The 13,331-nt window shown below is 38.7% G+C and overlaps 1 protein-coding gene across 19 annotated transcripts in view; it reads left to right on the top strand.

Moving 5' to 3' along the window:
- LOC105473588 (kinectin 1) overlaps window positions 1-13,331 on the top strand; it is a 160,346-nt gene that overhangs the window by 38,825 nt on the left and 108,190 nt on the right. For 18 of the 19 annotated variants that reach the window (XM_071100132.1, XM_071100129.1, XM_071100128.1 and 15 more), the window contains exons 5-7: window positions 213-343; window positions 9,325-9,441; window positions 11,353-11,493. In XM_071100132.1, coding sequence (XP_070956233.1) covers window positions 213-343; window positions 9,325-9,441; window positions 11,353-11,493 — 389 coding nt within the window. The remainder of the gene's footprint in view (window positions 1-212; window positions 344-9,324; window positions 9,442-11,352; window positions 11,494-13,331) is intronic. The other variant, XM_071100127.1, reaches the window with a different exon arrangement.

The raw sequence follows: 13,331 nt of genomic DNA, 5'->3' as shown, positions 1-13,331 counted from the left end.
ACTTTTAGCTAATGTAATTATTCCGTATTATAGATGATAAACCCTTTTTTTTTCCTATTGACTGGAGTATTTGTTTTATTTGACCTGAAGTATATATCTGTTTTCTTTTGGTTATTGACTTTCTGGGCCATGAATTCTTCATGCTTACCTTTGCTGAAGTTACTACTTGTGTTTTTTTAATGCCAACTCTTTTTTTTTTTTTTCAAATTAAGAAAATGCTGAAGTGAAGTTTAAAGATTTTCTTCTGTCCTTGAAGACTATGATGTTTTCTGAAGATGAGGCTCTTTGTGTTGTAGATCTGCTAAAGGAGAAGTCTGGTGTGATACAAGATGCTTTAAAGAAGGTAAGCATGTTTTTTGATTGTGGGCATATTTGTGACCGGTCATTAGAAGTTCACCAAAGAAGACTTTAGCCAGAACAATTAATATCTACTCCCATCCTTAACATCTCAGAACATATAGTCTGGAATGCCTTCAGAAATTACTTCATATATTGTATTAGTCCATTTTCATGCCGCTGATAAAGAGATACCTGAGACTGGGTAATTTATAAAGAAAAAGTTTAAATGACTCACAGTTCTGCGTGGCTGGGGAGGCCTCACAATCATAGTGGAAGGTGAAAGGCACGTCTTACGTGGTGGCAGGGAAGAGAGAATGAGAACCAAGCGAAAGGGGTTTCCTCTTACAAAACCATAAGACCTTGTAAGGCTTATTTACTACCATGAGAACAATATGGGGGAAATCGCCCCCATGATTCAGTTATCTCCCACCAGGTCCCTCCCACAACACATGGGAATTATGGGAGCTACCATTCAGGATGAGATTTGGGTGGGGTCACAGCCAAACCATAACATTCCTCTCTGGACCCTCCCAAATCTCATGTCACATTTCAAAACCAATCATGCTCTCCTACTGGTCCCCCAAAGTGTTAATTCATTTCAGCATTAATTCAGAAGTCCACAGTCCAAAGTCTTATCCGAGACAAGGCAAGTCCCTTCCGCCTATGAGCCTGTAATATCAGAAGCAACTTAGTTACCTCCTAGATACAGTGGGGTACAGGCATTGGGAAAATACAGTCACCCAAATGGGAGAAATTGGCCAAAATAAAAGGGCGACAGGCCCCATGCGAATCTGAAATCCAGTGGGGTAGTCAAATCTTGAAGCTCGAAAATGATCTCCTTTGACTCCATGTCTCACATCCAGGTCACACTGATTCAAAAGGTGGGTTCCCATAGTCTTGGGCAACTCCGCCCCTGTTGCTTTGCAGGGTACAGCCTCCCTTCAGGTTGCTTTCATGGGCTGGCATTGAGAGTCTGTGGCTTTTCTAGGCTCACGGTACAAGCTGTCAGTGGATCTACCATTCTGGGATCTGGAGGATGGTGGCCGTCTTCTCACATCTCCACTAGGCAGTGCTTCAGTGGGGACTTCGTGTGGAGGTTTCAACCTCACATTTCCCTTCCTCACTACTCTAGCAGAGGTTCTCCATGAGGGCCCCGCCCCTGCGGCAAACTTCTGCCTGGACATCCAGGTGTTTCCATACATCCTCTGAAGTCTAGGCAGAGATTTCCCAAAACTCAAATTTTGACTTCTGTGCACCCTCAGACTCAACACTATGTGGAAGCTGCTAAGGCTTGGGGCTTGCACCCTCTGAAACCACGGCCCATGCTGTACTTTGGTCTCTTTTATCCATGCCTAGAGTGGCTGGGATGCAGGACACTAAGTCCCTAGGCTACATACAGCAGGGGGGCCCTGGGCCCTGCCCAGGAAACCATTTTTAATTCCTAGGTCTCCAGCCCATGATAGGAGGGCCCTGCTGCAAAGGTCTTTGACATGCCCTGGAGACATTTTCTCCATTGTTTTGATGATTTCCATTTGGTTCCTCATTACTTCTGCCGCTGGCACAAATTTCTGTGCTGGCTCGAATTTCTCCTCAGAAAGTGGGTTTTTCTTTTCTATTGCATCATCAGGCTGCAAATTTTCCAAACTTTTATTCTCTTTTTCCCTCTTAAAACTGAATGCTGTTAATAGCACCCAAGTCACCTCTTGAATGCTTTGCTTCTTAGAAATTTCTTCCACCAGAGACCCGAAATCATCTCCCTCAGGTCTCCCTCAGATCTCTAGGACAGGTGCATAATGCCACCAGTCTTTTTGCTAAAACATATCAAGAGTCACGTTTACTCCAGTTCCCAACATGTTCCTCATCTCCATCTGAAATGACCTCATCCTGGATTTCATTGCCTGTGTCATTATCAGCAAAGCTATTCAGCAAGTCTCTAGGAAGTTCAAAACTCCCACATCTTCCCGTCGTCTTCTGAGCCCTCCAAACTGTTCTAACTTCTGCCTGTTACCCAGTTCCAAAGTCACGTCCACGTTTTTGGGTATCTTTACAGCAGTTCCTCACTCCTGGTACCAATTTACTGTATTAGTCTATTTTCACGTTGCTGATAAAGACATACCTGAGACTGGTAATTTATAAAGAAAAAGAGGTTTAATGGACTCACAGTTTCATGTGGCTGGCCTCACAATCATGGCAGAAGGTGAAAGGCATGTCTTACGTGGCAGCAGGGAAGAGGGAATGAGAACCAAATGAAAGGGATTTCCCCTTTTAAAACCCTCAGATCTTGTGAGACTTATTCACTACCAGGAGAACAGTATGGGGGAAACTGCCCTCATGATTCAATTATCTCCCACCAAGTCTCTCCCATAACATGTGGGAATTATGGGAGCTACAATTCAAGATGAGATTTGGGTGGGTACACAGCCAAACCATATCATATATTCACACTAATCAAGTCACTTATTTAAAATGTCATCTGATGTCATCTGATCCTTTGACAGAGCCAATTGCTTAAAATAAGATGATTTATATTACTTTTTTTTTTTTTTTTTTGAGACAGTCTTTCTCTGTCTCCCAGGCTGGAGTGCAGTGGTGTGATCTTGGCTCACTGCAGCCTCCGCCTCCTGGGTTCAAGCAATTCTCATGCCTCAGCCTCCAGAGTAGCTGGCATTACAGGCATGCACCACCATGCCTGGCTAATTTTTGTATTTTTAGTAGAGACGGGGTTTCACCGTGTTAGCCAGGATGGTCGTGATCTCCTGACCTCGTGATCCACCCGCCTCGGCCTCCCAAAGTGCTGGGATTACAAGCGTGAGCCACCGCGCCCGGCCAGATTTATATTACTTTTAAAGTCGTTTGGCCCTTGGCTAAACTGGACTGTGCTTTGCTCTGACCAGAAGTGCTAAAGTCAAAGTCAGGTGATTTCTGGATAGCATATATGAACTGTTTTTGTGACTGAAGATCACACCGTTCAAAGAACTTCAGGGCTGTTGTTGTGGGGGTGTGTGTATGTTGTGTTTACTTTTCTAAAAGAAATAATTTGAAAGGCATAGTCACTGCTATGGCTGATTTTAAAAAAAATTGTAAAATAAAAACCCCATGCAGTTAACATCTATATTATGGGTCATATTCACTATAATATCATATGTACTATGTCTGTAAAATAAAAACCCCATGCAGTTAACATCTATATTATGGGTCATATTCACTATAATATCATATGTACTATGTCGTACTGGGAAAGGTGAAGTTTTCAAGGGTTACCTATGTAAAATAAAGTGATGTGGTGTCTGCTATTCAATATTAGCATTTAACTGTCATTTAAATGCTATGGTGCATTTAACTGTCTTTATTCTAAAAACACACACATGCACACCTCTTTTCCCATAACCTTTCAACTACTTTCAAACCTTCAGTGGTTTGATTTTTTCTTAGACTAGTCTAGACCATTACCTCTCACCTGATTACCTGCAGTAGTCTCCAAATTGATGTTTCTGCTTTTCTTCTTAGTCCTCTAATTTTGTTTTTTTCCCCCCACATAACTGTAAAGTGACCTGTAGGAGATAAATTAGGTTATATTACTGCTTTAAAAACCCTTTGGTGTTTTTCTGTTTTGCAGTTAAAACATAAATCCAGATTCCTTAACAGGTCTATGTCCTGCCTGTCTCTGCAGCCTCACCTAATGACATTTTTTCTTATTTCTTCACTAAATTTCACCCATATGAAGTCTTCTCTGATTCTTCTCTCATATCAGATTTTTTTCTTCTGTCTGTCCTGTCTCCCCTTTCCTCCCAAACCCTCCCCTCCAATTTCTTTCTATGCCCAATTCCTCCTTCAAGTCTCCACTTAAATGTCATTTTCTCATATAAGGCTAACCTGAATTCACAGTCTAAATTGTTTGTCCTTCTATTCTTTCTTACAACCGTCTGGATGTTTTTGCCATAGCATTTATTGTAGCATTATAAGTCTGTCATACTTCTATTGACAGTGCATTTTACAAATCTGTGGCAATTTTACGATGTAGCATGCTTATTAGATAGTCTCCATGTGATGCCAGCAATGGCCCAGAGTAAAAAGGTAATCAGTAAATACGATAAAGGTGACTTTAAATACGAAGACAGGTGTTTTGTTGCAAGGAACTTTCTTGATTATTTTTATTTTTATTTTTTTGAGATGAGGTCTGGCCCTGTCACCCAGGCTGGAGTGCAGTGGTGCGATCTCTGCTCACCGCAACCTTCACCTCTTGGGCTCAAGCGATCCTCCCGTCTCAGTCTCCTGAGTAGCTGGGACCACAAGCAATGCCTGGCTAGTTTTTGTATTTTTTGTGGAGATGGAGTTTCACCGTGTTGCCCATGCTGGTTTCAAGCTCCTGAGCTCAATCAGTCCTCCTGCGTTGGCCTCCCAAAGTGCTAGGATTACAGGTGTGAGCCATGGTGCTTAGCCTTGATATTGATTAAAGAATTTGTCCTTTGGTTTATTTTATTGTAATTGGGTGACTACTTTTCCCATAACCTTTCAACTACTTTCAAACCTTCAATGGTTTAATTTTTTCTTTAAAAAGTTGTTAGTTATATGTGGGGATTGAGAACAGCTCCTAGCAGGGAAGAACCTTGCTGAAGTTACTGTGTTACTATATTGCTATTTAGAGTTAATGCTTTTTAAGATTAAAAATAATTGCTTTAAGTGTCTCTCTTCTAATTAAAGATGTTCCTGGTAGCTTATGGGGGCAAGAGTAATAATTTTATTGTCTGAGACAGCTTTGAACTCTAGAGTCTGGGTGGTAAATCAGACTACCCTTTGTCTCTTTTAGGCAGGCCTTGGAAGAAATTGGAAACTGTTAAAGATAGCATGGAGCAAGTGTTTTGAAACTGTTGATGTTTTTCCCCTTTTCCTTGGAGCCATTTGGTTTTAAATTAAAATCTTTTTGTTTTTGGTTTCTCATGGGGCGGTTCTGTTCTCTACTGAAGGAACTCTGCCTTTGTAGGTCTCCTGTATCTGAGTAAGACTAGGTAAGTTTAATTTCTCCCTTTTCCTGCCTTAGAACTGAGTTGGTCAGACCTTTTCACAGATTGTTCAAAGTCTCAGAGGTAATTGAATCCTTGTGCCGAATAAAGACCACTTTAGAGCAAGGGAAAGATAAATACAGGGCACTGGCATAGGATAGAAGAGTTAAGGGATTTGCTGAGCAGTTGTATGTAGTGGCTAAAGAAGAGTCCGTGGTGACTGCTTGTTTTCTCTCTTGAGTAACTGGATAGATTGTGGTGAGTGTGGTTTTTGTGAACACTTTGTAGAGAGTAGAGGATTGAGAAATTTCAGAAAGCTGTTTTAGGTGTCCCTTGTGCCATTTAAGTGGATATAGTCATTTTACAATTAAAAACATATTTCTCTGGAGTAGAAGAAAGGCTACAATGGGAGTGATAGAGGAAGATAATCCACTATCATCAGTACATATGGTAGATGTATATTAGATCAGGGAGGATGTGAGAGGTGATAGAAGGCTCAAGAATGAACCCCAGGAAACACCAACAAGTAAAGGGCAAGGAAAATCACCACAAAAGATACTGAAGAGACGTGAAGTGGGAGGAACACCAGGAGATAGTGGAATCACAGAAACTTTGAGTTTGAATGATCAACAGTAACATGCTTTAGAGATGAGTTTGATATCCTTAGTAAAAGCAGTTTCATTGCAATACAAGATTATAAATAAGTACCAAATGAATGGGAAAAGTGACAGCGAGTGTCCGCTATGAATAAGCTTAGTTGGGAAGGGGAAAACAGAGCAGAAGCTAGAAGGGTTGGAGCAGAGATGTTATGTTGTGTGAGTGCACACGTGCCCTTGTATTCGAGTTATGAGGCACTTGAGAGTGTACTTAAGATCCTGAGCTCTGGAGTCAGACTTCCTGAATTCTAATCTGGACTCTGCCAATTGCAGCTTTGTGGCCTTAGGTAAGTTTCTTAGCTTTAATGCCTCAGTTTTCCTGTGTCTAAAATGGGAGTGACCAAGTTTTGAGAATTAAATGATAGTGCATGTTAGGTGCTTAGAGTCCCTAGCATATAATAAATGCTGAAAAATATAAACTATTAATATAATTATTAGTAAAATGTTTAATTATTAATTTTTTATTATTGACGTTTAAATATACTTGCTTCAGTTATATTTTAAACTTTAAATTATTAACAATTTGGGCCTCATGCTGCGTAGCAGGAGGAACTACTGTTATACCACTTCAATTTTTTTCCCCTAGCTGCTTTCTTCTACCCCTCTCAACTTTTGTTAATAATACTTTTTCTGTTTGTCAGATACTTGTAATATTTAACATCTCTTCTGTGATTATAATTTTCATGTTTTAGTTTTAATTTTATAGTTTAATGGTAGGTCCAGATCTCAATATTAGTATTTTTGTCATAGCTTCTTTATTCATCTCTTGGTTAGCTGAAGTTGCTTTTCCTGGGATTTCTTCAAGAAATTTTCCAAATTTTGGCAAGTTAACATGCTTTTGTTGTATTTATACTTAAATAATAGTTTGGTAGGGTATAACATTCCAGAGTTTCATTTTCTTTCCTTGAAACATTTTATGCATTTGTTGTTTCACTGTTCTCTTTATTCATATTGCTGGGTAGAGGTCTGAAGCCAGCCTGCATTTTGCACCCTTTTCATATATTTTTGTTAAACTGCACTCTCACAATGAAACATTCTTTGAATAATCAATCACATTTTTATTATTTACTGGATTTTTTTCAGTGTCTGACCGACTCTACACACATCAAGGGATTCAGTTTCTTTGGCATTCAGTAATTGTACTATAATATGGCTTGATGTTGACTGCTCTGTTAAACTTACCTTGGATACAGTATGTCTTTTTAATCATTAGATTCAAGTCAGCTTTTATTACTGGGAAGTTATATATAATGTTCTTGAAATAAGTAAAATAATGGAGATCAGTTAAATACATGTGGGCTCTCCTCTGGCTACCTTCATTATCTTTCATATCTTTAACAACAAAAAAAACCTAACACATTACCAAAGAAAACTTTATTTCTCCTTTTTATTTACTTCTCTCTACCATGTACTCTATGGCCCTTACTGTGTTTACAGTGGCATGTGCTTTTCTGTTTGCTGTTTCTAACTATAGTATATTTCTGGGATGGTGTTGCTTTTGCTTCCACTTTAGTTTTGCCAGCTCACATTTCATCTCATTTTGTGTTATCTTTTCTCTGAGCTCTTTTATTTTCCAGAGATGATTCCTATATTAGATTTTTAATCACAATTTTTATCTGCTGTTTGATAACCTTTTTCTGGTGATTTTTCTTCACTTGTTATTTGTGTTTTTCTTATTTTCATTTTTTTGATATCTAGTATAGATCCTGTTTTGTTTTATTCTATTTTATTTTATTTACTACTGTTCTTCCAATGAGGGGTGTTTTTCTTGGATCATCTTTGTGCTAAGGCTTGGTATTACTAAAGGGTCAAGGCTGACTGGTGTTCTCCTTGGGGACTGTGTATGTAAAATGAGTTTTTTTAGCCTTCGCTGCTTTTCAGATAAGAGACTTAGGGCCTCCCTCTAGAGAATCTTTTGACTGCCTCACTGGCTAGTTGCTCCCTTTGAGTGATTTTTTTCTGCTTGAGATGTGTGATTTTATCTGTGACTTTTTTTTTTCCTTCTTGAGACCTTCTGAGAAAGTTTCAATCTTTGCACTTGTTTGTTGTTTCCCATGTCAAATTGGGGATTGCTGGTTTTACCTTTCAGGATGTGCCTGTTAATTTCAGAGAACTACACATTTATGGCACCTCTATAGCCATGGGTGTATTCTGATGGGGTCGTGGAGCATCTGATTTTGATTTTTACTGTATTTGGTGATCTTTCCTCAGATGCTTTGAGATTATAGGTTACTGTTTCATTCATAGCAGCTTACATTTTGGTTTCACATTGTCTCTTTCGATCTGGTAGGAGAAGGAGGAAATTACTGTCTTGACTCTGAGTTTAAAACTAGAATTCCCATAATTCTTTGTAAAAATCTGTTTTTTGATTGATATGTATCTAGTTGGAAATTTCAGAATATACAACTTTAAAGAGATTTTTCTGAATATTTCACTGATCAGTATTTGGCAGTTATTTTACTTTTTACGTAATACAGAACTCTGCATTGACCCAGGAACACTTAATGTTAGATACTTTATTTTCATAATTTCTTAAATCTTAGCACCTTTTATTTTTTATTTTATTTTTCTTATACTTTAAGTTCTGGGATACATGTGCAGAACGTGCAGGTTTGTTACATAGGTATACACATGCCATGGTGGTTTGTTGCACCCCTCAGCCCGTCATCTACATTAGGTGTTTCTCCTAATGCTATCCCTCCCCTATCCTCCCACCCGCCGACAGGCATGTTCCCCTTCCTGTGTCCATGTTCCCCTTTCTGTGTCCATGTGTTCCCATTGTTCAACTCCCACTTATGAGTGAGAACATGCAGTGTTTGGTTTTCTGTTCTGGTGTTCGTTTGCTGAGAATGATGGTTTCGAGCTTCATCCATGTCCCTGCAAAGGACATGAACTTACCCTTTTATATGGCTGCATAGTATTCCATGGTGTATAGGTGCCACATTTCATTTTCATACATTTTTTTTTCTTTTTGAGACGGAGTCTCGCTCTGTTGCCCAGGCTGGAGTGCAGTGGCACGATCTCGGCTCACTGCAAGCTCCGCCCCCCGGGTTCACGCCATTCTCCTGCCTCAGCTTCCTGAGTAGCTGGGACTATAGGCGCCCGCCACCATGCCTGGCTCATTTTTTTTTTTTTTGTATTTTTAGTAGAGACGGGGTTTCACTGTGTTAGCCAGGATGGTCTCAATCTCCTGACCTTGTGATCCGCACGCCTCGGCCTCCCAAGGTGCTGGGATTATAGGCGTGAGCCACGGCGCCCAGCCCCATTTTCATACTTTTTATTAGCCCTTGGTAACTATTACTAATTCTGCGTTGCTTTCTCAATTGCAGTCAAGTAAGGGAGAATTGACTACGCTCGTACATCAGCTTCAAGAAAAGGACAAGTTACTTGCTGCTGTGAAGGAAGATGCTGCTGCTACAAAGGATCGGTGTAAGCAGTTAACCCAGGTGAAGACATTCTTATGTATGAGGGATATACTTCGCAAATCAGAAAGATTTTAGAAATTATCTATTGTCAGTAGTTTATTTATAATTTATATCCAACTAAAGTAACTTTCTTTTAGAGTTTTGGGAGAGTAGATAGAGCCGTCTCTCTCTTTCGTGATATTATAACCTATAGTTGAATTATTTAAAATAAGAGTACTTACAGATATCCTAACTTCAGAATAACAAAAGCATTCTGTACAGAAGCATGGGAATTTGTTTTAATTGGATCTGACCTAGATCTGTTCTTTATAGAAACACAAAATTTGGTGTGATCTTGTTTAAGTCTGATTAATGGAATAAATGTGAAACTCTTAACATAAGTAATTTTTTTATGGAGCTTCTTGTGATAAGTATAATTTTTTGTCTAGTTCTTCAAATCTCAGAAATATTACTCTCAGAGGTTAATAGTAAAAAATACTGGAAAAGCCAATCTTTAAAACATCATGAAACTGAGAGAACGGAATTGAAACTATAGAAAATATGGTTTCATTATTCCTGAAGTGCTTGTTTCTCTTTCTAGGGATTAAATGCAGTAGAGTACATGATGTTTATTTACTAGTCGTTCACCTAGCCACTTGATGACATTGTAAGAATGAATGACCTTGTTTGAATATAAATCCTTTATGTGAATTTGAAGTAAATAAAAAAAGTCAATGGAAAAAGTTGGCAAGATTAAAGTTGTTAATAAAATTAGAAACTTACAGTTTTATGTGACTATATGACTGTATTTAAAAAAATTAGGATAACTAATTTGATAATTCATTGAGCTGTGTACTTACGATGTATATACTTCTAAGTATGTCATACAGGAGTATAACAATTTGTGAAGATGAATGAACAAACTCAGGCAAACATAAATTATGTAATATCTCAAATTTTGTCGAAAAGTTGCTTTAGAGCAGGGACATGATTAGTCCTAATCATACTTGCAGCTGATTTTAAAATTGCTTGGCTTTCATGTACTTCGATAATTAATATTTGTTCTAGGAGTTCATAGTACCAGCAAAACAAAATGAAATCCCTCATTTAAGATTTGACTTAGGGGCCAGTTGCGGTGGCTCACGCCTGTAATCCCAACACTTTAGGAGGCTGAGGCGGGCAGATCACGAGGTCAGGAGATCAAGACCATCCTGGCTAACACGGTGAAACCCCGTCTCTACTAAAAATACAAAAAAAATTAGCCGGGCATGGCGGCGGGTGCCTGTAGTCTCAGCTACTTGGGAGGCTGAGGCAGGAGAATGGTGTGAACCTGGGAGCGGGAGCTTGTAGTGAGCTGAGATTGCGCCACTGCACTCCATCCTGGGCAATGGAGCGGGACTCCGTCTCAGGAAAAAAAAAAAAAAAAAAAAAAAAAAAAAAAGATTTGACTTAGGAAGATGATAAAACTGCTTTCTGATTTTTACTTTCCCTTGTTTGAAACTTTGACTCTACTGTAGACATCTTATCCCTATTTCTTCCCTTAGGAAAGAGACTTTTATTTCCTTCTAGGCCTTTTTTCCCTGAAAGAGAATGTACCTGGGAATGATAGAGAAGGAACTATTGTGCTTTAAAATGTTCTTTCGTGTAATCGAGTTAGAATGTAGGATTTATTTTAGGTTCATAGTCTTTAACTTATAATAAACTAGAAAATGCATTTGAATTAGTAGTAAAACAGTGGCAAAGTGATTATGAAGGGAATTGGTGTGAAGAGCAGATGAGATGCAGAAGACTGTTTTTGAAATCTTTTGACCTAGCTTTTTTAAAGCAAGTACTTAATGTTTTATCATTCGTGATTATTTTACTGATGTTACATAACATCATTGTTTATCATTGTTGCAGGCTTATGATACTTATTAAATAACAAGTTTTTAAATTTCTGGGATATTCTTTTAGGAAATGATGTCAGAGAAAGAAAGAAGCAATGTGGTTATAGCAAGGATGAAAGATCGGATTGGAACATTAGAAAAGGAACATAATGTATTTCAAAACAAAATACATGTCAGTTATCAAGAGACTCAACAGATGCAGATGAAGGTATATTTTCATTCTTTGAAAACAAGATGAAATGTTTGCATTCATTTAATTAGCAAACTTTTAAGTGACTAGTATGTGCAAGGCCCTTTGCTGGGCTATCAACATACAGTGGCTAGTGAAATTCACTCTCTGTCCTAAGTAAAACAACTTTTCTAGGTGGGGATGAGGTAGGGAGGCTGGATGCAGATCAATATGATGATAAAGATAAGTATTGGCTACTTTAGAGCAATGGTGATGGGAGGTAGGGAAGAGAAGGATTTGATAGGGAAGACTTTTTAGAAGTGATAAGACTGTGTTCAATCTTTTAAAACAATTAGGCATTATCAAGTAAGAGAGTAAAGAAATGGGCACTGAGGATAAGAGTTACTTGGTGTGATTTCTTAGTCCATCTCTGGAGATGATAGTTCAGTGGGTATATTCTGGGACCCAGGATTGAGCTTTTTAATTAGTGCAATCCAGGTGCTACCAGTACAGATTGTCTGGAGTAACTGCTCTGTGAGAAATACAGTAAGAGTTGTGGTATTTGGGAATCAGAGCTGGAATGAAGAAGGGATATTGAGAAGTAGATAGAGGCCCCATCTTAAAAGGGCCTTGTATACCTGAAGACTGGGGAGCCAGGGAAGGAGTTTAAGCAACACAGCAGTCGCTGGAATTACACTGCTATTTTAAATTTTTACCTTGGTAGCAGTGGGGAGAGTGGAGCAAAGGATGGTTGGAAGACTTTGCTAGAATTCAAGTCAAAGAACAAGGGCCTGAAATTAGATGTTGACAATGAGAGAATGAGTTTGAGTATTCAAAGAGTGAGTTAGATAGGGCTTGGTGTTAGTGTGGAGGGGAGAGGTGATAGTGAAGAATGACTTCTAAGGTTTTGGCCTGAGTGATTTTGTCTGTTGTTACTTCCTACCGTTTCACTCATCTTCTGTCAGAAGGCTCAGTTTTTACAGTCTGTCTCTTGTATATATTTTCCATTTTCATGATCCTAGTTAGGACTAGACCAGTGCATTTTTTTTTTCTTATTTTTAAAAAGATTGAAATATCTTTATTACTGCTAAAGAGGCTATTGAAGAATATGGCTTGGGTCTGCTTGCTTAGGGGTCATGTAATACTTTCCTTAATTTAACTTTCTTCACCAGTGACTTTTTGAAATTGTTACTTCCATCTGCTGGCTGATCCTTCAATTTGGAAGGTCTGTCATTACCTCAGATTTAATATGTGTCTAAAACTCTCACCTATTGATCAGTTTGATTTTTTTTTTTTTTTTCCCCCAGGCCAATCATGGTTTTTATATTTTGAGGCATTGTTATCTTTATGCTTGAATCCTGTGACTTCTCTCTGCCTCGCTTAGTCTACAATTTGCTCTGAAATCTTAAAGACATTTTATTTCTGTGGCCAGGTGCCGTGGCTCATGTCTGTAATCCCAGCTGAGGTAGAGGATCACTTGAACCCAGGAATTTGAGAACAGCCTGGGCAAAATAGTGGGACCCCATTCTACAAAAAAATTAAAAAGTTAGCCAGGCATGGTGGCATGCTCATGGTCCCAATTACTCAGGAGGCTGAGGTGGGAGGCTTGAGCCTGGGAGGTTGAGGTTGCAGTGAGCCGTGATCACACATTTGCACTCCAGCCTGGGTGACAGGGTGAGACCCTGTCTCAAAAAACAAAAAACTCCAAACCACTTTATTTCTAGTTACTCTTGCATTCAATTCTTAGACGTGTCTTTAGTTTATTATTACATACTAGAATAATTACAGCTCATATTAATAGGTTTGTCATTTTCATTCTGTCTTGCATTTGGTACCAAATTTTTTTTTTTTTGTAAAATATTGCTTTGATAATATCG

This window comes from Macaca nemestrina, chromosome 7 (assembly GCF_043159975.1).
Source record: "Macaca nemestrina isolate mMacNem1 chromosome 7, mMacNem.hap1, whole genome shotgun sequence".
NCBI lineage: Eukaryota > Metazoa > Chordata > Mammalia > Primates > Cercopithecidae > Macaca > Macaca nemestrina.
This window is presented reverse-complemented; position numbering and strand designations above follow the sequence as displayed.